The 27,182-nt window shown below is 37.4% G+C and overlaps 1 protein-coding gene across 2 annotated transcripts; it reads right to left on the bottom strand.

The window, feature by feature from the left end:
- Positions 1-21,844, bottom strand: LOC145786129 (E3 ubiquitin-protein ligase arih1-like). 2 transcript variants are annotated; one of them, XM_082597782.1, is made up of 13 exons: positions 21,569-21,844; positions 14,121-14,279; positions 9,613-9,678; positions 6,647-6,739; positions 6,454-6,509; positions 6,111-6,177; positions 5,546-5,695; positions 5,036-5,185; positions 4,592-4,702; positions 2,916-2,999; positions 2,169-2,345; positions 1,846-1,958; positions 1-1,613 (listed from the first exon to the last, which is right to left on the bottom strand). In XM_082597782.1, the coding sequence occupies exons 1-13, from the start codon at positions 21,806-21,808 to the stop codon at positions 1,529-1,531; spliced, it is 1,551 nt and encodes a 516-aa protein (XP_082453908.1). In that variant the 5' UTR covers positions 21,809-21,844; the 3' UTR covers positions 1-1,528. The 2 variants fall into 2 exon arrangements, with proteins under 2 accessions (XP_082453908.1, XP_082453909.1); XM_082597783.1 differs by lacking the exon at positions 4,592-4,702.
- Between the last annotated feature and the right edge of the window lie 5,338 nt (positions 21,845-27,182).

Below are 27,182 nucleotides of genomic sequence, written 5' to 3'. Positions count from 1 at the left end.
TTTATGAAATTTTATTTACAAGCTAGGCTACCATCAATAACAAAATTAAGAAATTTGCATGCATGGATAAAACAATCGATCAAGCCTTAGTGATGGACAATCTTAGACAATCAAAAAAATTATGGCTCCCAAAATTTCTTCATTAAAAGTCTTGGGTAACAAAATTTTTAATTGAGAAATAAAAAGTACCAAAAAAATGTTTGCGCTGGCGTTGAAAACGTAGTTTTTCGGGGATAACGCCAAGAAAAAATCCCCATAACTGCATCCCCAGCAAAACATTTTCCAACTAGCAAGGCAGCTATTTTTTATACCATTGCAACGTGGCTAGACGTATAAAATGCCAGTTTTGTTTTACGGGTTGATATTACCAACGAGAACAATATTATATCAATGAGACAACCTGTGCCAATTACATAACTAAAACGTTTTTAAGATCGCGTTAAACGCAATAAACACCGTTTTGAATCAATGCGATGCATAAATAATGGACAAACGGTGAAAGAAAATTGCAGCAGTAAACTTACGGCATAATAGCATACATTACATATAGCAAAACAGTGATAATTTCGGGTATAGACTTTCATATAAGGAACCATTCAAAAAACGTTTCAAGGATCTTGCTTCAAATACAAGGGTATTTTCTGCATTGCAACCGGATGAACTCTGCCTGAAATATGACACTACATTAAACACGAGCAAAAAAATCTTGAGATCAATCATTTTTTTTGTAGAATACAACAAAAGGGTCAAGGAAAGTAGAACACTGGCTTTTTGGCACTCAATGTACATGAGTTGAACCTATCTACATTTCTGCAGCGAAAAACGTAACCATCGGTTCTTATCAAAAGTTTAATGAACAGCACCAAACAACTCCTGAGTGCCATACCAATTAAGGAGTGAAACGTAGAAAAAGATAGAAGTTGAATAAAGCGAAATGTTTCTGAGATTCACCAAGGAAATACACAATTGGTTAGCTGCTTGACAGCATAAAAGATATTTAAGTACCGTTCATGAAACAACACGGCGCATTCACTATTTAGAAGGAAGAAACTTAAACGACATTAAGAGATCACATACTTTGTAGCAACAAAACAAGTTAGTTAAACAATGTATTCAGATCGAACGATTTACAACAGGCTGTTGCTCTTTCGTATTGCCGCCTATTTCATGGTTGAATAACATGAAATGTGTCACGAAAATGGTTGTTCCTTACCCCAGCTGGCAAATACTGTCTTTTTCGCATAGACTCAACGTCTGTAGAAGTTGAATCCATGTCATAAAAACGTTTTTTTGCAAGCTGTGATAGTTGGAGATCTTTCACTCTCGACGTAAGCCAAGAAACATGCCACCTCCACTCACAATGCTTCGTCTCATTTGAAACTTTCAGATTGGCAAGCATTTGAGACTTTTATATTGGCAAACGCTCTTTTACTGCTATGGAAATAGTTTTCCAGGGAAGATGATGAAACCACATATCTTTCGAGAAAAACAAAAAGTAACGTGCAACACTGAGACAGTAGCCTTCCGGTCACTCCTCCATGTACACCCAGGAGTCGTTATTGTAACCTTCGTGGACATGCTTGAGTAATACGTTCCGTCGTGACTCACAGTACCTGGAACGAAACAAACCCGTGCTCTAAAACGCTTACAAACACTAAATACATCAACTAATTTTTTTCAGTTCCGATCAATAGACTTGACTTCGTCCGACGAAACAACCAAACACAGCAATTTTTTTTATCATAAAATGACTTGAAATCCTTCAACCTATCAGCTTACAACACTTCACTAGCCACAAATGCTACTTCTTTAAAACATAAAATATGTTTATGATGTCACATCCACCTGTATTTGTCTTGGACCTTCTGTTTAATTTCACTTATCGATGCAGTGGTGACGTCACGTTCGAGGTACTCGCTTAAAGTCTCGGTCGCTTTCTCCATGTCAGCTTGGTTTTGCTGGAAAAGCGAGACAAATGCTTGTAAGTGTAAACATAAATGTACCATATTAAAAATTGTTGATCATTATTTACGTACCCGTCGTACCGGTACGTAAAGGTACGTTGAAAAACAATTACGCAAAACCGATAACACCTTTTAGTATTAGTATACGTCTATGCAACGCTTCACTTAGGGTAAATAAGAAAGTTGCCAGCAGCGATGCCTTACCTCAAATATGTCCGATTGATTATTTCGCTTCAGAAAAAAGGCGAATACGTATGTGTACATGAGTGTCTGTCGGCACTGGCACAAAACATCAACAGCTTTCTGCAGAAATTGAACTTCAATCCAACTCATGTTCAATCGTTGCATCTCTTCCATTTTTCTCTTCACCCGAGAATACAGCTGATAAAAACAAGGAAACGATAGGAAGCGGTCAGTTTAGTGTCGAGATAGCTCTACCACTCCGTCAAGAAAACAGTTGCAAGTGCAATTTTTAACCACCGAATCATAAAATCAAAAAACCGAAGGTTTAAAATGAAGTGTGTTCCGAAAGCTAGTGCAATTCCCTACTACCACAGCGAACTCGCAGCATCAGGCCAAAACAGGTCGTTAATATCTACACTGTGAAATAAGCAACGATCATGCTGCTAAAGGCGAAACTCAATCTATTGTTTAAAATAAAGTTTTACTTAGCAAAGCTGCAGCCCCATTTGAAAAGGTTATCAACGACTGCATAAGCGCAAAGATAGAATTAAACCTTTTTACTAATCTTGAAATCGGTCGATATTTAATTTGTTGCGTAGTTTTGTGTTTCTAGATGTAAAAAACTTATGTTAAACTTGATCACGTTGCTCGGCTTCTTATGCCTATGGTTCAACAAGACAAGCTCTCTACCGAAGCTCAATTATTGTTTTAACATCAAGAAAATGCTGTAAGAACGACTGGAGCAGCGAATTGTGTAAGACGACTTACCTTGTGTTCAAAACGTAAACTTTGCAAGTGGTTCATATAGCGATTGCAGTAAAACAAGTACCGTTGCAACATCTCTCTCGATCTCTGCAACAATTCATTAAAACAAATTCAAAAAAAATATTAGCATCCATGGGGTGATGGAAACCTTTTATTCTGTATCTCTTGTGACGCAGTTTGACATGTGATGACATGTCTCAAGACACAAACGCATCCCCTCGATGGGAATCAAACCCATGACCTTCAGAGTCAGACTCATTCGTCACTTTATTACGTTGACAACAAAGGTGATCGCACATTTGTGTGTGTATTCCAGGGTTGAGAAAAACCCGCGTTTTTAAAAAAAAGCCCAACCCGCCCGGGTTTTTTTTTTAAAAACCCAGATTTTTTTGGGTTTTATTGGGGGGTTTTTAAAAAAAAGCAAAAAAAGGTAGATTCATGCTTATTTCACCTCAAAACTCCTTTTTACGAATGAAGTGCCTTTCACTCACAGTACATGCTTGCATAACTCAATAAAATAATGCACTAGGGCTGTTGTTGCTTGAATGTTGCATCATCCATTAATTTCAAGATCAAGTTGGATGTTGCATCATCCACTGATTTCTATACCAAGTTGATACTACCTTGGTAGAAATCACATTATTGCATCATTTGCTTTTAGATTTGAAGGCAAGGAGCATTTATGCCATCATGTTTAAATATTTTTCATCATTTATATATATACTATATATAGTATTGGATGAGCAATTGAGCGATTGCGTGGCCAATGGCAATTTAGGCAAATGCTCTGAAACAGCCATGCGTTAGAATCCAGAATCTGTAATTGGTAAATAGCCTCCTAAATTGCATTTCACATCATATATACAGACTACAGTAGAGTAGTACTTTCACCAGTTTAACTATAAGGCCTTCTTGCATAAATGAGTTTTAGTGTAGTATACACAAAGTGGCATTACTTGATTTTTGTGTACTGTACAATATCCACTGCGTTTTCAGTTTATTCTTGGAAATTTACTTCACAATAACATCCTTAAGTCCTAATTATATAGTTTGTTTTAAGTGCCTTGTAGTGTTTTTGTTCATTTTTTTAATTTTCTAATAAAAACTGGACAAATATGACGCTCTGGGTTTTTTCATGTTTTTTTTGGGGGGTTTTTAAGTGGTTTTTTTTAAAAACCCACCCGTTTTTTTTGGGTCGGGTAAAATACCGACAACCCTGGTGTATTCCCACTCAATTATACAAGCAGTAAGCTTCTGAAGTAAAATGGCGAGCCTCAAACGTTTTTGACATGTTAAGAAACATCAAATAATTACTTGATTTACCAGATCACAGTGTGATGTAGTGCAAGGTTAGTCAATTTTTGGCCTAAGTCACCAATGTGTTGTTAAATACCCACAATAAATACCATGTCGACGACAATGAAGATGGTAAGGGAAGGATCAAGATCACGGCCAGCCGGCCATACTTGTTTTCATACTGGTCAACAATGAGCTTTGGACAGCCAAAAGGTGGTTTTAAATACACTTAAAGGATTTTGAACTAAGACTGTAATCTTAACTTCGGCTGAAATTCCTTGAATGATGACGTTTGTTTTTCTCACCGACAGAGATTTTCAAACGAGTTGACGTTTAACGAGAAAAGCAAATATAAGAAAGAAACTAAAGCAAGGCGACCGTACCTCTTGAAAGTCTCTAGCTTTTTTAGCTTCATCTGCATTATAACGGTTGCAGTTATACCACGACGCTCCGTGAGGGTCCCAAGACCCAAGACAAATCCAGCAAAATTCATGCTAAAAGTATATAAATTTGTAGAAATATCTGTCATAAAGTCACACACTTAAAACGACTTATATTTGTAACACATAAAATTAAAAGAAGGCATTTTGTTAACAATTAATCACTTGCAATGCATAGTTGTTCATGGAAACTCAAATTTAAACCTCACAACAAAAGCTAAGTCGAAAACTTTGCGGATATTTTGATAGTAGATATTTCTAGATCAACAAGATGGTAGATCTTGCAGTCACTATCTGAAACATGAAGTACCGTTAACGATTAAGTAAATCTTTCAGATGCGTATAATGAACATTACTTGGATCTAAAAACTTCAAGACTCTCCTTACCTTGCACGCCCGGTTACGGCAGATCATATGGTTGCATCCGCCATCTTTTTCAATAGTGACCTGACATTTGGGGCATTCCTTTGTGTTCGCGGATATCCAGTTGGAAGTCTCGCTATCATCGTCGCATTTCTTCAGCCATTTTCGCAAGTGCTAATGACATACGACGCTTAGATATCATCAGGAAACATGACTCCTTGCACACAATTTATCATTGATGCAAAACTGCCAGGATCAATATTTCAAAAAGGCATTTCCAGTCCGAGGACATACAGTAGATTGCCACTATGAACCAATATTTTGCAAAGACCGAAATGAGGTTGTTTTAAAGATATTTCTGTTTTAATACTGTAAATCGCCGCCAACATCATGCACTCAACACAGCAGATTTTTCTTGAAGCAAAATTTAAACTCACGCGCCTTCCTGATGTGCGCCAAAATGTCATACACGGAAAATCACGATTTTTTGACATACATACAGTATCTCTGTTTCAACAAATCTGGAACACTTACCGCGCACGAGACTGGGTCATGCCACGATTCGCTGCATTCGAAGCAAAACTCTCTTCCGCAGTCACACTTGACTGGGCGTTTGTCCCGGTATTCCGCTTCAATCACGTGATGGCAGTCTGGTGCCGGGCACCACTTCAGGAGAGCATTGCACTGAATAAAACACAAAAATTCGTCATTAAACACACGACCCGTCGCCCAAGATCAAGCTTTTAAACTTGTCTAAACTCGCCTACTGCCGTCAAGGTAATTAATTTTATCCTCGAGTACATTGCATTCTGATTTCGTGCAGAACTCAACATTCAACAACAATACAAGTCATTCATACGTCACTGCATAGTTTCTTACTTTAACTTGTTTCACCATCGTTTTTCAAAGCCGCACCAATTCCAACCATTCCTCAACAAGCAAATCAGTCATATTTTACATCGACTCAACGTCTGCAGACGTTGAAACAATGTAGAAAGGACTTCTTCGCCTCTGTGTTGGTGTTAATTCACCCTTGAACTGTCAGTCAGTTCGCAGTTGTTAGCATCTTAGCAGTTGCTGTTCGCATCTTAGCACTCACCGATACAAAACTGTTGGTCATAAGATGTTGATACTTCCGTCGTACAGATGAGTCAGACAGCAGGTTCCTTTGAGAATAAAAAAAAAACACTTTATCATACACTACCGAGCAAAATAGCACTTTAAAGTCATTTTTAAGTTTTAAAAGGAAGAATATAGAGCTGGAATTTATAGATACAGCATCGTAGGCCACGATACAGCTTTAAAAAACTTTTGTTTTTTCGCGATTATTAAAGGACACTTAAACTGATCAAAGCATTTCAACTCGACGGAATTGACATTTTAAGTTAAACGTCAAGAGTATATCAACAAATGTGATGACATAAGCTTATTACAGTACTTACATGACAATGTCGTCGTCTACAATGATATCACAATCAAACTCTGGGCATGAAATCGTCTGGAATAAGAACAGTTGATAAAGATGATTCAAGTAAAAAGCGGTTAGAACAGTCTATGGTCAACAAAGGTTTTAAACTCCACATTTCCATTCTCAACACATTGTAAGAGGCGATATCTTCATAAACAAATGATCACCTGTGACATTCCTTCGTCCAGAATCTTTGTGGACAGATACTGAGTCCAGCAACCCTTGCAAAACGCATGACCACAAGCCAGCCCAGTCATAAACTGTAAAAATTGGTGGAAGATAAATTAGAAGCATTTTGATGACAATACGCTTTAATTGCAGTTACTAAGCGGAGGTACGTTTAGAAATATCGAGAATCAACAAGGCAGGTTTCGCCATAAAGTGATTGTAAGTTTGTTTAAAATGTTGACTTGCTGAATTAATGTGAAAATCAATTACTTCTAAATATCTAAAGCCACGAAAATAACCTTCACCACACAAAATGAAAGTGGTAAAGCCGTGATTGACAACCTCTGCGTACAACAGCTCATCGTAAACCGCACAAGTTAACTTTTACAAACGAAGTTGATATCTTGTGACGTCAGGACAAAAGATCGGAATGGCCGGTTTTGGCGAATCCAATTTGGAGAAAACCGATTCGGAGAATTTAGGCAATTAACTTAACTTATAACACTGGTCAACAAAAAAATTTCACATGATAAACTAACAATCATTTTCGAGTAATTCTGGTGCCCAAGTAAGTGAATTCAATACTAATACGCAGCCATGCTTGGTCAAAATTAGTATTGTTTTTGGAAGCTCAAACTGTATAAGTAGCTTTCAAGTTGCTGTATTTTTGTTATTAGCATGGCTGGCAAGAGCGACTGCAACAAGTATGAGTGCTAGCCTGTAAGCTCGTTTATTTTTCCGGAGACCAAGCATGGCCTACCAGAGCTGCTTCCCGGCGGCCACATTTTCGCGCCTGGAAGCCAAAAAAAAAAAAACTTGAAAAATTGTGTTTATAAAATTACGGTAACTGATATCGTGTTTTTGCGTTTACTCAGAGAAGAACAACACAAACAGGGACCTGAAACATATTTGCAGTTGTATTTAAATGCACTGCTTGCCACGGAGGTGTAGAGCTAGTCTTCGAGTTGTTATAGGTTGAGTTGAGAGTAACGCTCATACTTTGTCTTGTTGGTCAAAAAATATCGCCAATGAAAAAAAAAAATTTTTTCGAATACCAACGGAATGGAGCATGTTTGCTTGTGGAAGCAAGCCAAACATGGCCTAACGGCGCGGTAGTTTCGAAAGCCATTTAACGTTTGATAACTGTTTATTTTTTGTTGCTGAAACTTTAGTTGAGACTTTTTCGCTGACATTTTCCTAACTTACTGTTTGACCACTGCTTTTTCTTGACTTAGAGTTTATTTAATTAACCTCTATTGTTAATCATGAAACGCCGTTTGATAACTGTTTTTTTTTTTTTTTTCTTCTTTAGTTGAGACTTTTTCGCTGACACTTTACTTGTTTAACATCTATTATAAGTTAATTCCTTTAAATAAACAGATGCCGCTGCGGAATTTTAGTATTCTTCTAAAAAGACTTTCTCCGACCTGAGATTTCTCCGAATAGTAGCAGACCCACAAAAGATGGTTACTCTTTAACAGACGCTTTTGACGAAAAACGGACGTTTATCGCACTCCTCTGTTCAACAGTTATACTTTTTCTCTAGGGTTTGGTATTTAGGCTACAGTTCAACACTGCCACAGGTTGAATCAATGTAAAAATTAAAACTTTACTTTACAAGCTTGTTTGTTGAATTGACAAGGTTGGCTGCTGACTTCAATTATGGTAAGAGCAGTTTTTTCAACTTCAAGGTCATTTGTAAAAACACCACAAATACTAGTTTGGTTATATAGTGTCATTAAGCTTCGCATAATCGCTTATACTTTTGATTGAAAAGTGATATACTCTGTAAAATTATATGTCTATGTTTTCATATTCAGAGGTCATGCTCTGCACAGTTTCTACACTTCACAGTCCATAGTAAGATACAAACTACTTATGAATGGTTTTATTAGATATGTATCAATGCAAGTTTATAAGTCATCAACACGAACATGATTTTATTATCACCAACATTGGCAAAGTGACATGCAACTCTTGGGATGAAAAGTTTGCCAATACGTTTTGTAAGTGTAGGTCGAAGCACATTTCAATTACTTGCTTTCAACTGACAACCATTAAAAAAGTTGAGGGAGTAGACTAGAGTGTTTAACGAGGTTGTGATAAACATAAAGAGCTCAGTTAGTGTTTATTCCTTCACAAAAGGTGGTTATAAAACATTTCGCTTCTTATACTTTAAGCAAGATGGAATACCCATATGTAAATTTAGTCTATTACTATCAGTTTACGACTGTATGTAGAACCACAATGTATACAACACAAGTCATGTAATAATTATACGAACTGGGTTGTTGAAAAAATTTATAATAATTAAGGTAAATATCACGAATGCTTGGCGTGTGTTAACTGCCAGTCTCAATGCGGTTATTGGTTTTGAAATTTAACCACAAACTTGTATCGCTTTTGAAAAACATTTTGCAACATGAAGCAAAAACCATATATTATATATAATATCGAGAAAATGACCTTTATATATGTTTCAAGAAGTTCTCACATATCAATTCTGAGAAAAATTCTGCTTTGTAACTGCAATGCAAAGCAAGCAGAATTTTTCAAATGGATTGAAACCAACTAAACCGCTTGTGCAAGACAAATTTCAGTCAAGTTTCAAACATGCTAAAACTATTCAGTGCAAAATAGCACACCCTTGAATAGAACGGTTTGGCTGACAGCTATTGAAGGTAAATTTACATTTACTAGCTGAAAAAAATGTCTACAACACAGGTGCAACATAACTGAGGAAAACATGTCTAAAAATATCATTGACTCAGTAACAAGGAAATCAGTTAGCACAATGCACCTTGCAAACTGTATCACTTTACCCTAATGAGATGCTACTTTGGCGACTTCCCTGGACACAGGATGCAGTGCTTAAACTTACAGTAAATTGACTTAAAAAAAGTCATAAACTTGAACATTTTCAGTATATTGCAAAAGGGAGCTTAGAGACTGCAAAATGACTTACAGAATTAGAATATGAAGTATAACAGATTTCACAGCTTTCTTCTCTGCTACGCCGTCCACTGCGATCCTGAAACCAAATTGACACAAATTTATCCAAGTGCAAAAAGTGGTTATTTTTAAACAAGTTTCTGAAAACAATACATCTTCAACTGGAGAAAATAAAATCTATTAAGTATTATACACTTTTTCAAGAAATTTACCAGCATAGAACAACATCATATGGGCTAAAAGAGTCCACTAGTGAAGCTCCTTGACCAGGGGTAGAAAACCTACAGCCTGTGTTAAAACTTTATTACTATATTATACATTACTTTGTGTTAAAACCCTCACAAGTACAAATGACTTGTTGCTCTCATGCAACTTAATAATAAGAATAAACTTTTATTCACACATTCACCATTTGTGATAGCAATGCTTCTTTCAACTGTTTGCAGTAAAAGTCATTAGACATTATTATTATATAAAATATAAGTGGGTTGGTCAATTGGTCATGAAAGGTACAAACGGTACCTAAAAAAAAAGAATTAGAAATGAGCATACTGTAAAACAGGTTCAAAAGTGAAGATTTATGAAAATTTTTGTGTGGGATACAAAGATAAAACTATCTGCTCAACGCAGGGTAGGTTGAAAACTGCCAGATGTTCTTAAATTTCCATCACAAATAGCATTAGATTTGGATAAGTTTAATGGTATACTTTTTTCAATCATGGGCTAGATTTAACTGGCATGCATCGCTTTAATTTTGAACTGTTGGCTACAAGTGAAAACTGAAATTTAAACTGGGCAATACAAAAAAATTATGTTCAACTTTGAAAAAATTAAGGTGCAGTTGTGACCATTTTTACTGAAAATGAATCTCACAATGAGTTGGCATAGCTTCAAATATTTTGATGAAAACAAAGAAGTATATGTAATTGTGAGCAGCAATCGGATTAGATTCAATAAATATCACAGTCCTCACAAGAAGAAAAACTTGCAGCCAACTCACTAGGAGAGCACGGAATGGTCGTTTAAGAAAATTTGATTTGGAGAATCCGATTTGAAAGGGAAATTCAGAGATAGCCTTTTTCAGAAAAAAAAACGATTCGGTGCTTTCTTGAGAATGCAGCGACGGCTTCTGATTATTTAGAGCAGGGGTACGCAAATACTTTTTGGCGCGACCCAAAAAGCAATTGTTCGACATCTTCGCAACCCAAACGTTTCGGAAGTATATAATTTTGCGCAAAACACTTTGCAAATTAATATCAATTCCAATATGGTCGTCCCCGCTTATTAAGGCCACATTGGGACCGGACCATTTTGGCTTATTAAGCGAGGGACAATTTTCTACCACTCTTATACCTTCAGTAAATCCAAAATGGACCAAACTGAGCTTAACAAGCGGGTGGACCTATTAACCGTGTGCGTCGTCGTCGTGCAAGCCTCTGAGGCCGAGGGTCTACTTTATCCTTTTACCACCCCAGACTCAAGATGTTCCCGGACTACACTGGAAGGCTACTAGAGAGCAGCCAGTCTTTAGTTTCATCATCCATGACACGCAAACCTTCCACTCCGTTAGGTGGCTTGAAGATGGTACAGTCATTGATGATGTGGTCTGCGATCTGTTCCTTGGCACCACATTCACAGGAGGAGGAAGAGGCCAATTCCCCAATGGCGCATGGTTGAGCGAAAAAGCCCGACGCCCATACGAAGACGGTTGAGGCGCACCCATGCCTGTCTTGGTAGTGTCAGGCCGATGGGGCATGTGTCGGGGATGAACGAATGGAGTCTGGTGGCGGTTGACTTCCATTCAGAATTCCATTTATAGTTTGCCCAAGTAGCCGCAGAGATGAAGTTCATCTGCTTTGTTGATAAGAAGTTGAGCGGCTGGAACGAATGGGTGTCTTGAGTCAGTCGACAGGGAGCAGAGATCTTGTGGTGGAAAAGATGGTTAGGCTCTAGTGCCCGTCGGCCAAGAAACAAAGTGGCTTCTTCGCGACAAAACTCAGCAGGTTGGATGCCAGCGAGAATAGCAAAATTGTCCAATGGTATGGGACGCAGGCATCCGATAATAGGGCGCAGGGCGCTGTTTATGGCAGTGTCGATGTTATGGCAGTGAGCACTGCAGCACCAAACAAGTGCACAGTACTCTGCTGAAGAGTAGACAAGGGCTAAGGCTGTTATACGCAAAGTGTCAGCCCTCGCCCCCCAGCCGGAGCCTGCCAGACGCTTGAATTGCTCAGCGCGGGATGTCAGTTTCTTGCACAGTGACACCAAATGGTGGCAGTATGTGAGCGATCTGTCCAGTGTCACCCCAAGATACTTTGGTGCGGGGCAGAAGGACAGAGGTTTTCCATTGTTCTGAACATGTAGCTCACGATCAGCTTACCGATTGTGTAGGTGGAAAACTGCCACCAAAGTTTTGGTTTCGCTAAATTTCAGTCGCCAGTTCTGGAGATAAGCTGAGAGAGTTTTCATGCCCTGGCTCAAGGTGTCTTCCAGGCTATATAGCCGTGGGCTTAACTACTGTAAGTTACTAGCCTACAATCAAAAGTATAATTTTTTTTGTAGCCCACCAAATTGTACAAAACTCAGCACATCAAAGACTATATGATTGTATTTATTTTTGCCATACAAGTTATATTTATGGTAAGTTTAAACCGTTTTGCGACCCACTGTGGATGGTCTCGCGACCCAAATTTGGGTCACGACCCACTATTTGCGGACCCCTGATTTAGAGAACTTGTAGGGATCATTTGGGTAGGTTATGGTTGCAGCACCGGCGCTGAGTCCCGGGCGGGCGGGCCACACCCGCCGGACATTTCAGGAATTAAAAAAAAAATTAATGTAATTTTAAGTCCCAAATTTTCTGTAACCATCTGCCACCTTCTGATACTAGCCTACTTACCTTATTCGCAGGGTTTTGTCGCCATATGATAGGCCCTACTAGACCTATTAAGCGATTAGTTTTCGTCAGTTATTGCCAATGTTACATTCATGCAACGTCAAACAACGTTGATTCGCCGTTAAAGGAGCAAAAGTGTCCAGCCGCGCCGTTTGTCTCCACTCTGCTACTGGTAGCCCAGTGCTATAAATCAAGTAAATTGCGCAAACCTGTGTCGAATTTCATTCGCGGCAAAAGTCTGACCGCAACTTCCACTGCTTTTACATCGTTTTAACATCGCCAGATGTTGAATCAGTGTAACAACTGTAGCATTGTTCTTCAAAGGAGTAATTTGCTCTCAAACGACGTTATCAATTAACTCTGCTGCCAAAATGCTCTAAATTTGTCATCTCAATCATCACAGTTGCGTCTGTTACGTCACTGATACTAAACTCGCAAGTTTCGTCCCGCAACCCGCACATACCAATCACAAAAATATGCGGAACTGGATTACCAGGACCAGACGTTGTTGCGTACCAATTATATTTATTGCTTGTTTCCAAATCGTGTTAGAGGAGACATTGACTTAAACGTAAAACTAGGCTAGCCCAACAACCTAGCAAAATCGCCTAATTTTTGAAAAACGCACAAAATAACCTTTATGACGTGACAGTAGCCTATGTGTTCGCCCGCCCAGCTATTTTGAAAACTCGGCGCCTATGGGTTGCAGTGAGCTAGATGGAAATTATCTGATATCTTGTGGGCATAGGCTATAACGATATCTAGCAACAATTATTTTATAGGTTAGGCAATAATCGATGATGTCACAGTGTTGGATCATGCTAATGCCTTTGCGTTGTGTACTAATCGATTCATCTGCCATGATAAAGTAACATCAACTGAGAGTCTAACGAAGGAACTAATCTTTAGGATTTCAAGGTCATCTAACGCCAAAACCTCGGTTTATTCTAAACTGCCACTAGCTTTCAACTTACAGTAGTTGTTATGATCTGTTTATCAACTTTGTTAATACTGTTTGACAACTTTTTTTTTTGCTGAAACTTTGGTAGAGACTTTTTTATTGAGAGTTTATTTGATTAACCTCTATAATAAGCTAATTACTTTGAATAAATAGATGCACTCTGTGAGATTTCAGAAATCTCCGAAAAAGACTTTCTCCAAAAAAGGCTGAACTTCAAATTAGGCTTTCTCCAAATCGAATTCTCCGAAGAGAAGCAAACAAGTGAAATGTAGGCTAAGCTGAATTTGCCTATCAATAAAAACAACTTTTGCATAACCTATATTGTGTGGGCTATCATGTTAAACCGTCATTGTCAATGCATAACATTCAAAATAGAAATTTTTTTAGCCTACCTATCATATTCTAAAAGTTAAGCAGTTTATGATAGCAAGTAGCTTCTCCAGCTTTATGATTAAATCAACGTCAATCCTTTGTGTCAACATTACATTGATTCAACAACTAGGTCTTCCATCAATAAACAAGATAAATAAGAGTTTTTCCTTCTGAGATGTATAATTATAGCCTAGCCCTATACATGCAATTCTAAAACAAATAGTTACAAGTATAAAATATTAATAGCATTTATAAAGCCATAAACTCACACTCAAACTATGTGCAATAATACCTTATGCTTTGCAGTCCCTTGTGGTTTAAATGGGCTAATAATATGAGCTTCTTTAAATATTCTTTCTTGGTTTCCATCATATTCATAATATCTCTCTAATAGTAGTTCTTTGTCCCAATTGTAATGAGCTAACAATGTGCGCAGTGCTGTCGATGGTATCTATAAAAACCAGTATTTTATCAGCATATAATATATATATAAACGTTTTATCTTCTTTTTTATCTAAATAAGTATATATAAGATTTAACAAGAGATGAATACAAAAGTTATGGAAAATATCCGTTAGCGCTCTTCAGTAGGCCTATTGCTCATTACAAAACAACAAATAAATTTCTAATGATCACTAACTTACTATTCAGGCCATTAGATAGGCTACTGTTTTAATATTTTATACGGGTGCAACCTAGTTCGTACCTTGAACCATTCGTACAGTCAGTTCGTACCCTGAGATCGAAAGAAAAAATTAAAAAAAGCCGAAGTCGCTGATCGCAGTTTAATAGCACAACGCCGAAGTCGCTGATCGGAGTTTCCCCAAACAATTTGAAACAAACTCGAGGGTTAGGGTTAGCGGAAACTGCGGTTAGCGGAAATAGCAAAACTGCGGAAAAATGTTTGTGGAAACTGCAGGGTCATTCCATTATATTTCAGGTCAAAATTAGAGGAAATGCCACCCACCCTCTTCGATTTGGTTGATTTTGACATAAGTAAGAGATGGCAACCCACTGAACTCAACAAAAAAAAATTTTCAAAATTGGTCAAGGGGTTTTAAAGTTACACTATTTTCAATTTTAACCGCATGGTGGCAGTATTTCAGCTCCAAAGAGTAAAAATGCCCCAATATCTGTTATACTGAAGCTAGGAAGTTGATGAAAATATGGAGAATACCATTTTGGGGGATGAGGAATCCAAATTTGCAAACAGAATATAAGAAAAACATGTAGTTTTGGAGTAATTTGATTATAAATATTTTTTGAGGTATATATTTTGGGGAGAAATTTGCCCATGTAGCCAAAGAAAAAAAAACATTTTTTTTTGGGGCGATGTTAAGTTGGACTTATATTTTGATAAACACACTCCAATTTTGTTGTTCCATATTGTTCCTTGCCTGGACTGGTGGTCAAAATTCTTTATAAAATTTTGCAAATTTTAAATGCCTTTTTAACATGGTACAGTGGGGCATTCCATTTATAATCATCAGATTTTTTCAAATTTTGTAACCACTAGTCACAAATTTTGCGTATTTTGACATATTTTGTACATACATACTAAAAAATGATGACAATAGCAAAAAAATTTTTGAAGTATCTTAATTGGGGCCGAGATAGAGCACTTTGAATTTTCAGCCACTAGTAGGATTTTTGAAGCTGAGCACAGCCATTTTTTTCATTTTGCGCCTTGATTTTTTGACTATAACTCTTTACCTTGAACCATTTTCGCACTGAAAACATGCATTTTACCAATTTAAGATCCAAGGAATTCATTTAAATTGCAATTAAAAATATGCCAAGATGAACATTTCAAATGATGATTTAGTTATTTAGGTTTAAAGTTTTTTTAAATTTATTTTTGATACGCTAAGTTTGGGGGAATATTTCGGAGCGTTGAGAAAAAGATCGCAAAAAAAATTTCTTTTTCAAACAAAGCAATTAAGTATAATATTTTCACGAAATTTGATTGATGTAAGTTTTGCATGGACCAAAATATTCAACTTAGAAAATATCAACCCATACATATCAAAAAAACGAAAATAATTGAAACATAACTGATGCTTTGTCACAATATTTGCAGGGTTCAGCCATATTATGGTCCATTTCTTTAAGAATTGTTTTATGTGTCAAACTACCAATGTTTTATTATTCAGCTGATATCACACAGCTAGTCTGATCAAGATTTTGCTACCGTTTCTTATCAAACCAGCACATGCACCCTTATCATTTCTGAACTAACTTTTCATTGAAGTAGAAAACTGCCTGGCTATGATGTTTTTATTATTCAGCAGGAAAGGAGTTGTTAAACAGTTTGGTTTGGAAAAGACCATATATGCTGGATGCCACCCACTTCTGCACTTTTGAAACTAACTCCACCTTCTACATCCAATGGTAGAAGTTACACTTTTAGCTCAGAACTGAACAAACTTGAAAAACTTTTTAACTAGACTGATGTGCAATTTGGTGTATTTTTTATAACTTGATGCTCACTCAATAATTTCTAAACTTTACCTATGGGATTTAATAATACTTTTAACTTTTTTGATCATATGGATTGAAACAAATCACTGTCAGATGACAGACATTGCAATTTGCTGTTTCAAAAATGCAAAAACTTCATGTCAAATAAATTGGAATTTTGCCAAACTGAGTATCAGTTTTAAACTGCAGTCCCTCTCAAAAAACACATGGAACAACTAAAATAACTCATCATAAAGACATAACATGAACAGGTAAATAACTTCAAGAAAAAAAAAATTGAGTTTGGTCATGGCTACATGGCCAAAACACCCCCCAAAGTTATCCCCCAAAAATTTTTGAAACGTTGTTTTCATCTATAAATGATATCTTTTCACCAATTTTGACTGGAAATTCAGATTCCTTGCCCCCAAAAATGGTATTCTACATATTTTGGTTGTTTTTTTAGCTATAAATTAGGAGATATTAGCAAAATTTGAATTTTGGGGGGCACGATGCCCCGGTTGAGTGGTGAATTTCAAACCCCCACAACTTTTAAACCACTTCGTCAATTTCAAAATTTTTTTTTTTGGTGTGCTCAGTTAATGATTGTGAACTAACTGCCAAAGTATGAAACATTTCCAAGAACACTGGCGCCGACTTACGGGGTGGCCACGCCACCCCGTAACCGCTGTGGCAGGGTGGCAGCCACCCCGTTTAGGTTACATTACTTACTGCAAATAAATGTAATTTAAACGGACATTTAAATCTTTTTTTGATCATTGGTTTTCGCTTCAAGTCAAGTAAAGCAAGGGGTGAACCAATATAGTATTGCAAAGAAATGATTGTTTTTGTCACTAGCATGATACTCGCGTAACATCAAGCAAGCTACGTGAAGATTACGCAACACGTGGCTACGAGTTTTTTCCTTGTTCTGGTTGCGATCGTTTTATTTGTTACTTGTCATAAGTCATTGTTACATTTGTTAGGTTTACAATGGGATTTATTAATCAATAAAATACGATCTTTTCATTGCCTCCCTCAAAAATCTTTTTTGAAAATTTTTAAACTGCTCATAATATCGCTATAAATTATGCCAACTATAAAATACTTGGAAACAAAATTATCTCGATGATTGATAGCTCCACCCCCTAAATGAATATACATTTTCAAATTTCATTAAAAAAATGCAATTTTCAAAACTTTTGAGTTTTATTTAAAAAATGCACTTAGTAAAGTAGCAGTTTTAACGTTCTGCAAATTTACACGTTTATATGATTCTATTTGAGAAAATCTACACCCCTTGCCAATTCCCAATAATAAAAGCAACCTGTTTCAATTACTCAAGATTTTTGAATTATTTTCCGATTTCAATTGGAGTGTAACTGTCATCTACTTCATGCTTTAATTTCTACTGTGTTATCTACTCCATGCAGTAATATTGCGTCACCGTGTCAATGCGTGACAAACTGTGAGGCGGGAATTTATTGGTATGACATAGGAGTTGCTTGTTACATCATAGAAAAAATTACGAAAAGTTGTCCTGTAAAAGTCTGAGGCGGGAATTTATTGGTCTGACATAGGAGTTGCTTGTTACACTTACATCATAGAAAAAATTACAAAAAGTCGTCCAGTAAAAGTTTTCGCCGACATTCCAGTTTTATTCAGCTTAAAGATGCCACCGAAAAAGCGTTCAAAATTGAAGCCCTCCATTGAGTCATTTTTGTTGCGTCTAGTCAGGATTTCAGCCAGCATGAAAGTGACCAAACGCCTGAACGAAACAAAAGTGTGCCACTGCCAAAAGGCGTTAGCACGAGCAGGATAATCGCTGTTGAAGGGAGAAGCTATCAAAAATCGTGGGAGAGCGAATTCCCATGGCTAGAATACGATAGATGCAAAGATAGAGCATTCTGTTGCAAAAATACTTTTGCCAAATGTTAAGTGTCAGAGCCATACGCGCCGACTTCCGGGGGGGCCGGGGGGTGGCGCCCCCCGTAAATTTATGGTTGAGGGGCAACAAAAATGGTAATTACAAGTGGTGTTTCAAAGATAAAACACTTCGCGAAAGAGATTTAGATCATTTTAAACGGACGTAAAGAATGCCGAAAGCGAAAAATAGCCTACTTTGCTCTTGCCCGCAAAACAGCAGTTGATCACATGGCTTTCTCATACGGTATGAAAATTTCAAAGTAGATGGTAGAGTAACTTACGCTGCTGGAATAGTCACGTAACTATTCACTGCAATATTAAGAAAACCAGCTAAATTAGACGCGCTATTTTCAACGATGTTTTCCCGCTGTGAGACAATTACGATTCAACAGAACGCATTGTTTTGTTCGCAATGTGTGAGAATTAAATCGAAAACCGATAAAAGAAAAGGTGTTTACTGGTCTTGGTATATTGCCTGCATTAACGACGTCTTTTACCGCTATTATCATCTAGCCAACCTGACATCATTGTTTTATGCGGCCGCTAAGGTTTGACATCGACTTCAACGATCATGGAATGTAACGTACCGGTAATAAGAACGATTATATCCTACACGCAAAAATAAAAAAAATGATCTCTTAAAACAGCTCTTTCTGCTGTTTTGTCTCGTGAGCTTTAAATATTGCTCAAGAAGTGTGTAAAGTTTAGAATTGACAAGAAATCATTAAATTTGAAAATTAAGTTTAAATCACTGCAAATCAACGTATGTAAAACTTTTACTTCGGCCGACGCCATTTCACACTCCGTAATCTACGTCGGCAATGATTTTGCCGCAGCAAAAATGCGTTCATTTTGAAAACTTCCTAGCTGGAGACAACAGCTTTTCCCATGTATAAGTTGAACCTGTCTTTTTGAGGTGAAAATCACTTGCGAACATCTCCACCTATACTCGAGTATTTATACGGTATTCGATAAAAGATAGAAGAGAAAACACTTGGCCGTTGTTAACGCTTTGAAGGTAATTAATTAGCAAAACGAGCGAAACGAGGTTAATAAAACTGATAGCCGGTTTTCACTCTGCTTGAGATCATGATTTTTTGCGTTTTATTTCGATAACTTCACTGTCTTGATCGTTGTTATTCACTCGCTCGAAAAGGAAATGAATAGGCTTGTTTTCCAACTGTTCCAATTATGAGCTAACAATATCAAAATTTTTACGACTAGGCTTACTACTGCATGCGTAAAACTAATCGTTTCAAGCAGCGGTTCTAATAAATACGGTTTGCGACCTAGGTGTCAATATAAACATGACAGTAAGCTTAATCAAAGACTATTTAAATTGAGTAGAATAGCGTGATGGTTATGACGTCATCACCTTTCTCGCCCCCAAGGTTTTTTGAAAAGTCGGCGCCTATGGTCAGAGCAGCAACGTAACAATAAAATTCACGACATACCTCCTGTGCTTTGTTTTAAAGTTGCTTTGTAAATTATCGAGCTACAAATCAGGTGTGATAAGACAATTGCATCTACGAAACACGCTTAGTAAAAATCAAACAAAAAAACATGCAGTTTGAAAGTTTTTAGATTGCCATATTGTGCTATCCGCCACCCCGTGCAAAAATAAAAGTCGGCGCCTATGTCCGGAGTATTGGTTTTTTCATGACCTGAAATATAATGGAATGACCCTGCGATCAGCAAGGGTTAGAGCATAGATTACTCTATGGTTAGAGTTAGGGTAAGCGGAAACTGCGGAAAAATGTTTGCGGAAACTGCGATCAGCGAGGGTTAGAGCACAGATTACTCTATGGTTATTGGTTAGGGTAAAAGTTAGCGGAAACTGCGGAAAAATCAGGGATATCTAAAGAAGGGGATACGAAGGCTTTTATTACGTCTGACAATAGAAGGGCTTTTGTTTATCGTAAATAATCTGTGTTTATCGTAAAATGACAATTCCCACCGATAGTAGTTTAATAAATCTTGTTATGATAACTTGCATTGCGCTATTAGCATCAGGCCTGGATCTTTACAGCATGCTCATGGTTGCTTGTTAATTTAACCACCCATAAACTTGCTTTACATCTAGCGTACTGCAAAGGCTTTGTTTAAAAAAACAGCTTACTGGTAACTTTTCAACTGTCTTTGTAAACAAGTATTCTTTAAATATGCTCTATGTAACGTTTACTAACTGTCTTTGATAGCTGACTGTACCAGTTGCACTACAAAATTGTCTGCAATTTTGAAAAGAACCTTATGTTTCACGCGCTACAAACTACCGCCCTGGTAGTGTCATGAGAATAAGGCTATCGCTGTGAGCCTTCATATCCCCTTCTCTAGATATCCCTGGGAAAAATGTTTGCGAAAACTGCGATTAGCGAGGGTTAGAGCATACCGGTAGATAACTCTATAGTTAGAATTAGGGTAAGGGGTAACGGAAACTGCGGAAAAAATTTGCAGAAACTGCGATCAGCGAGGGTTAGGGTTAGAGCATAGATTACTCTATGGTTAGGGTTAGCGGAAACTGCAGAAAAATGTTTGCGGAAACTGCGATCAGCGGACTTCGGTTTTTTTTAATTTTTTCCCTCGATCTTTTCAAGGTACGAACTGTTCATGGTACGAACTAGGTTGCATCCATTTTATACTAAAGTACAGGCTGTACGGCAGGTTTCAAAAACGATTGCTCTGCTTAATTAAGGTGTAATGATGGCAATGATGGCATCTCTTTTCCCGCTATCTACAAAAAACTATTGTAACTGCTGATTTGACGTTTTTTTAAATTGGTTTCATGCTGATTGCAAAAACTGTGCAGTAGTGCGTACAAAACTCGATTCATGACTCATGCCGTTCACTCTCCTATCTTGTTGTTATTTAAGTTTCTTGTTGATCGCAATTAAGTCCCCCTTTTTTCTAACTTATTTCAAACTTTGCGCGCGATAAGTTTTTGTCCAGAAGTTGAATTTTCATTTTGCATGTTTAGTTGTTTTCAGCAATATGTCCTGTGTTTTGCCATGCTAGACAGGTAGTCACTACCTGGTCTAGCCCCCTGAAGAAGTCAGTCGTGTCTGATTGACGAAACGTCGGAATAAAAGCAGATTGTCACTGTATACATCTTGTGATACTTTAGCTTAATTTGCACCAGTAGAACATCTCATATCATTTAATTTAATGCCTGGTGAACAGCCTCATTCAATTTTAAGGTGTAAGGAGTTGAGCTGAAAAAGTTGATGTTGAAGATAGAGTGCCGGACATGACTGGGAAGTCAGAACATTGAGTCTGAATGAAGTGGGATTTTAAATATCCAAAATGAGTGATATCTGGTATATTTTTTCAAAATATTGAACACAAAATAATGCTTACATTGACAATTTCATTGACTTCATCAATAATTTTTTTCATTAAATTAACAACTTCCTCTGTTTTTAAACATTTATAAGGAAATAATTCTTCTTCTCTTGAAGAAAGTCGATGTGAGGAGCTATTATTAGGATCACCAAGATAACCTTCATCAATATCAACTTCATCTTGATCATATGTTTCTTCCTCATCGTACTCTTCTCCTTCAATGTCTTCTTCATAATAGTCATCGTCAGACATCATTTTGAAAATTATTCTTTATTCCTTAAAATTGAAACATTAGCAACAAATCAATAGAAAGAAACCTACCGTATAAATAATAAGATTTTTTTAAGTTTTTTGGGAGCAGTCAAATACCAAACCAAAAAATAAATTTAAATTGTGTTGCAATGAAGTAGTACAGTACCGTACATTTAACCACCTTTTACTGACTTAAATTTTTCTGCAGTATTATTATAGCCTACCTGCTTTGCTGGTGCTCATTGTCCAAATGCATATCGTGCTCACCTCTGAGGTGAGACATGAATTCGATAAGCAATGTATGGTACCGGTACCCTGCCAGGTTATGCAGTAAACTTTATTTTCATCTCAGCATTACAGGGGTGGTTTTAAAGGGGGGTAGGGATGTGCAGAAACTGTCCACCTGATTAATCAATGCATACTGTACTGCCAATGGATAGGCTACAATGCAATAAAACAAGGAAGTGGCTATTTTTCCACACTTAATGCCATAATTACAATCAGGTGTTGCCAGAGTTAGGATTAAAGTTAGGAAGGGTTAAGGTAAGGGTTAAAGTTAGGAATAAAATTAGGGTTTTGATCTTTGCCCAGGACTAAAACAAATTTCCAAAATACAAGTTTTTGTTTTCAACAGCTTCAAACTTTTCACAAATTAAGGCAGAAGTCCTTATCTGGCAACACTATTGAGGCTATTATTACACTATATAGTGTAAATATAGCCACAGCCATAAAACAAACATTGGAAACAAAAATTATCATTATTAAAGTGTCTACAGGCCTATGTTTTTTGAAGGTGGATGCTTTTAAATGACTTAGCCATTATATAAAGTAACTGGTTGAAAAGAAGACGAAGTATGTTTTAACACTGAACAATATGATCTAAGGAACAACAGACTGGCCTAACTGTCTGTATACTAGAGTCATGAAGTCAGCTGACACTAACAGTCATGAAGTCAGTTGATTTTCTTGAAGACGTTTTGATATCCATAATTATACACGTAGAAACCACATGCAGTGATAAAAAATCACAACAAGCACTGCAATTAATACGTGGAAGACAACAAGAAGACGTTTTGTAAGAAATAAAAAAAATTTCCAATGAATCCTCGAATTTCCAAATCCCGATCCCAACCAAAACAAGAAACAAAAGATTACATTACGTCGGTCAACTTACTTTTTCTTTTTTGTGTTCCCATTTGTTTTTGCAAAAATATTTAGAGAAATCATTCAATTTATTTTTCTTTGTCAGAAATGCAGAAGAAACGATACGTTATCCGCCCCAATAGCTCAGTGGTTACGATACGTTATCCGCCCCGATAGCTCAGTGGTTACACGCCCGGCTCAAGATCACGCGGCACTAGTTCGACTCTCGGGGTGTGCGCTTGAGCAACTCATTTCAGGACTGCTCTCCATTCAGCGATACCTAGTGAATTGAATAATTTCCTGGCAACAACACTTCAACAACCGAAAGACTTCACTCTGCCAATTTCGGTAATCGGCCCTGCGTCAAGAGCCTCTACAAGTATGCGAAACTACCAGGAATAACCAATCAAGGCTTTGTCAGTCCGAGGATGAAGATTCAAAACCAACCAAATATAGTTTTTATAGTTAATCTAGTTAAATTAATATAGTTAAACCAACCAAAAGGGGATGAGAGCTTCATCAACACCATGAGGACATCATCATCTACCAGCTCATCCATTTCATCACCCACCAGGACAAGAAACAATAACTTAAACTGAATATCAAACCTCAATCGTCTTAGGCTACTGTGTGATGTGCAGTCTAACCATAGAAAGAGCTCAACACCTGCTCTCCTGGGCCACATTGAAACGGGCTTTTGCCTGAGGATGGGTTTCTTTTATGTCCGGTTTTCTTCCTCCATCCTATTATTATTATTATGACTGCTCATCCACATCAATATTGGAACTGGCAAATTCAATCCACAACACTTTTCATTAGGCTGTCATTCATTACAACATGTGTGCTTCTCTCTGTTTTTGTTTTATTTTTTGCTATTTTTTTGGGGTTTTTTTTTGTGGCCGTGCTAACTACTGATATATATAGCCTACTACATAGTTTTTCATTCAGGCACGTTTTAAACCTTTCAAGGTTTTGCCACCTCTTTCCGTTCGTTAACGTGCTGGTAGGTTTATATCGATTTTTGTAGTTACCGTAGTATCTTTTTCGTCCCGGACGCGTTAATGACGAAAAATAAAATGATTGATTGATTAGTTAGGCACGCCACCAAACTTGAAACTTCAAACAAGCAGCCTAAACGAATTAGAGTTGAAATGTTAGATTTGTTAAAATTAGTGTTAAATTAGTGTTAGAGTTAAAATGTTTATTTTTCAAACAAGCTTTAGCAGTGTGGCATGTCGACAGGGCCGGATTTAGCTGATGGGGTGCCCGGGGCACTTTAACACAGAATCACATTTTTTCCACATAGGGAGGCTCTTCAAAAGTCGGGGGGCCCGGGGCAACTGCCCCCTCTGCCCCCCCCCCCTAAATCCGGGCCTGCATGTCGATTAGACTTGGATTTATAGATTTGCAATATGGTAGGCTAATAAGTAATATATGTGATTACTTTTTCATGGATGAATCTCAAGAAGTTCTGTTTGTTTTTTTTAATTTTGTTGTAACTGACTAGTAGATCGTATGGTCGTTTTGTTGTCTCCCTGTCCGTATGGGAACTTGTGCCACTTTTGAAATTTAAATAAAACTTGCATATTTCCACCATGTAGGCTAGGCTACTGTTCTTCTGTCCGGCAAATAAACCGTTGGTTGGTTGATTGAGTAACTTTATTATGTAGCTTATCTCACTTGATACAGCCAACAGCGGGTCCAGGGGCAGTGTTGGGCGCGATAACTCATTTTTCAGTTAAGCGATAACGATAATCGATAAACGAAAAATGCCTAAAGCGATAACGATAAACGATAAATCAAAAAAAAGTTAAGCGATAACGATAAACGATAAATTATCGCCGATAATGTCCGATAACGATACTTTTTTTTTTCTTGATTAGCGCTGCCCCGTCCCATGCAGCACGAACTGTTTTCATCAACATGACAAAAAATCGAACATAATATACTGTAAAGGGACAAAACTTTTTGTAAGTTATGCATGAATAGAATCGCAACAGCGGCAGCAGGTATCGAATCTTCAACCTCTTGGTCCAGAATCAAACCACTGAGGTAACCGCCGTGCTTATAATTATACCTTCAGATAGCAGTTGGATGCTTTTATCAATTGAGTTACACTGCCGCTTACGTGCAGTAGGCAAAATAATTAAATCAAATGAAAATACCATCAAAAATTCCAAACTTTGTATTTTGCTTTCTACGGGCTGTTTACAGCAAAGTCAGCAATAATTGAAAAAATTCCAAAAAACGCAAAACGCTTGAAAATTTATCAGTATTCTTAAGGCTTTAAGCGTTATTGGTAGTAAAAATGTGCATACTGTGAAATCCATCAAGCTTGTCAAATTAGTCGTGTTTGTTCAAGAACAATAACATATAATTATTGTAATTTACTGATAATTTCAGATAAATTTTTTCTGTTTTCTTTGTGAACACCATCATTAAAGCAATGGCAGAACGCTGAGTTGTTGAGATAAGAATTACAATATTGGCACTGTATTATTAGTGGGAATAAAGATATTTGATTGAGCGTTGGCTATGTCGCATAGGTAAATCGTCGTCGTATCCAGGCTTACGCCCGGTGGTTGAAGGTTTAGATTAAGTAGACGGGAAGGCAAGAAAGCCAATCTTTTTGTCCACTTTCAGGCATGCCTTTAAGTGTCCTGCGAAAGACAGTGTCCTGCCCTTTCGATTGCCATTCCAGCGCTCTCACCACTCGGCTATGCAGCATAGGTAAATGGGAAAGGTTATACTGTATTTAGCATAATTTTACCACGCAACTCGATGCGCCTATTGTCATGCAAAAACTACTACAAGATGCAAAAAGTGTGATGTCGGTCTGCATGTCAAATGCTTGAAGCAATATCATATTCTGCAATGACTTGTTTTAGTGATGGTGGCGCAAAAGACCATGTTTCCGATTCAAAAGCGGCCTCGTATTGGGACAGTTTCATAAACCACTTGCCAATTTCTTTCGCTTCGCTTCAAAGGAATCTGTACCGCCTGTGCGTTTACATTTTAATTGTAAAATTCACTCGCGATTCCCGATTGCAGCAAAACAACAAGAGACTTGTTGCATGCATTTCATTGCATTGCAATTTGCAACTCTAAAAATTATTGTGTTGTCAGGGCCGTCGCTGCAGGGGGCGTGCTCCTCCCATGACAACGACCTGTGCACACACACTTCAGGCACTGAAGAAGAACTGGTTTTAATTTTAGTTTCATGAACTAGGTGGCTAGTAAAAATGTTACTTTTCATGGTCTTTCCACTTTTCCACTTAAAATTTATCGGCGATAATCAAATATTGCTTTTGGCGATAACGATAACTGAAAAAATAATTAAGCGATAACGATAAGCGATAAAAATTTATCGCCGATAATTATCGCCGATAAATTATCGCCGATAATGCCCATCACTGTCCAGGGGGCACATGACACCTGCTCTGGACATCAGAAATCTTGGTTAGACTATAGGTTACATGAGTATACAGTGGAATATAAGGCTACCCTTGTTCAAAAACCGTCAAATTATATCCAATTCCCCGGTAAAAAAATTCTGCCTGCGCTACTGAACGTAGGCTACCCTCAATAGGCCTAAGCTACACGTGGTTCATTGAGTTTAGTGATCCAACTAAGGCCTACCATAAATGCGACGTTAACTGTGTAAGATATTTTTATCACGTCTGTGTTCTTTGAAGTTTCCGTGTTGGTTATAGCAATTGTTGATTGATGGCCTTTTCGGCTGGATAATGGTTTTCTTCTGACGATTTCGCAACTGCAATTGATTAATTAAGTCTAGCTGGAAAGTTTCTTGGTTTGAAACAGTAGTCTATAGAAAAAACACCTTGTTTTGGGAAATATTTTGATGATTTCATAAAGGTTTTTTGCAAAACACGGTGCCGTTGGCTTTAAGCCAGGGGTTCCCAACCGGGGTAGCCTACTCGTACCCCTTGGGGGTACGAGATTGAACATCAAGGGGTACGAAGATCCTTGGACCACAGAGCAGCTTTTCAAACAGATTTCACAGTGACACGAGTCACTGCATTTTTCAATCTTTTTGTGCCGAAATCGGAAATCATCACGACATTCTGTTGTACCACACTGAAGTAAGGTGGCTATATCTTGAGGTCGAGTAATGTCACGATTTTTTGAGAAACAATCAAGTTGTATTTACAACATCGAAATTCTAATCTGGCTGCCTCACTTGAAAGTGAGAAGTTCGTTCAAAGCGTGGTTT

This window comes from Aplidium turbinatum, chromosome 17 (assembly GCF_918807975.1).
Source record: "Aplidium turbinatum chromosome 17, kaAplTurb1.1, whole genome shotgun sequence".
Taxonomy (NCBI): domain Eukaryota; kingdom Metazoa; phylum Chordata; class Ascidiacea; order Aplousobranchia; family Polyclinidae; genus Aplidium; species Aplidium turbinatum.
This window is presented reverse-complemented; position numbering and strand designations above follow the sequence as displayed.

Excerpts from the sequence above, each read along its gene's own strand:
- LOC145786129 (XM_082597782.1), bottom strand. The coding sequence starts at position 21,808 with ATGATGTCTGACGATGACTATTATGAAGAAGACATTGAAGGAGAAGAG. Across the intron at positions 6,510-6,646 it reads TGGACGAAGGAATGTCACAG|ACGATTTCATGCCCAGAGTT; the intron begins GTGATCATTTGT and ends TTCTTATTCCAG. Across the intron at positions 1,959-2,168 it reads ATCAATCGGACATATTTGAG|CAAAACCAAGCTGACATGGA; the intron begins GTAAGGCATCGC and ends TCGCTTTTCCAG.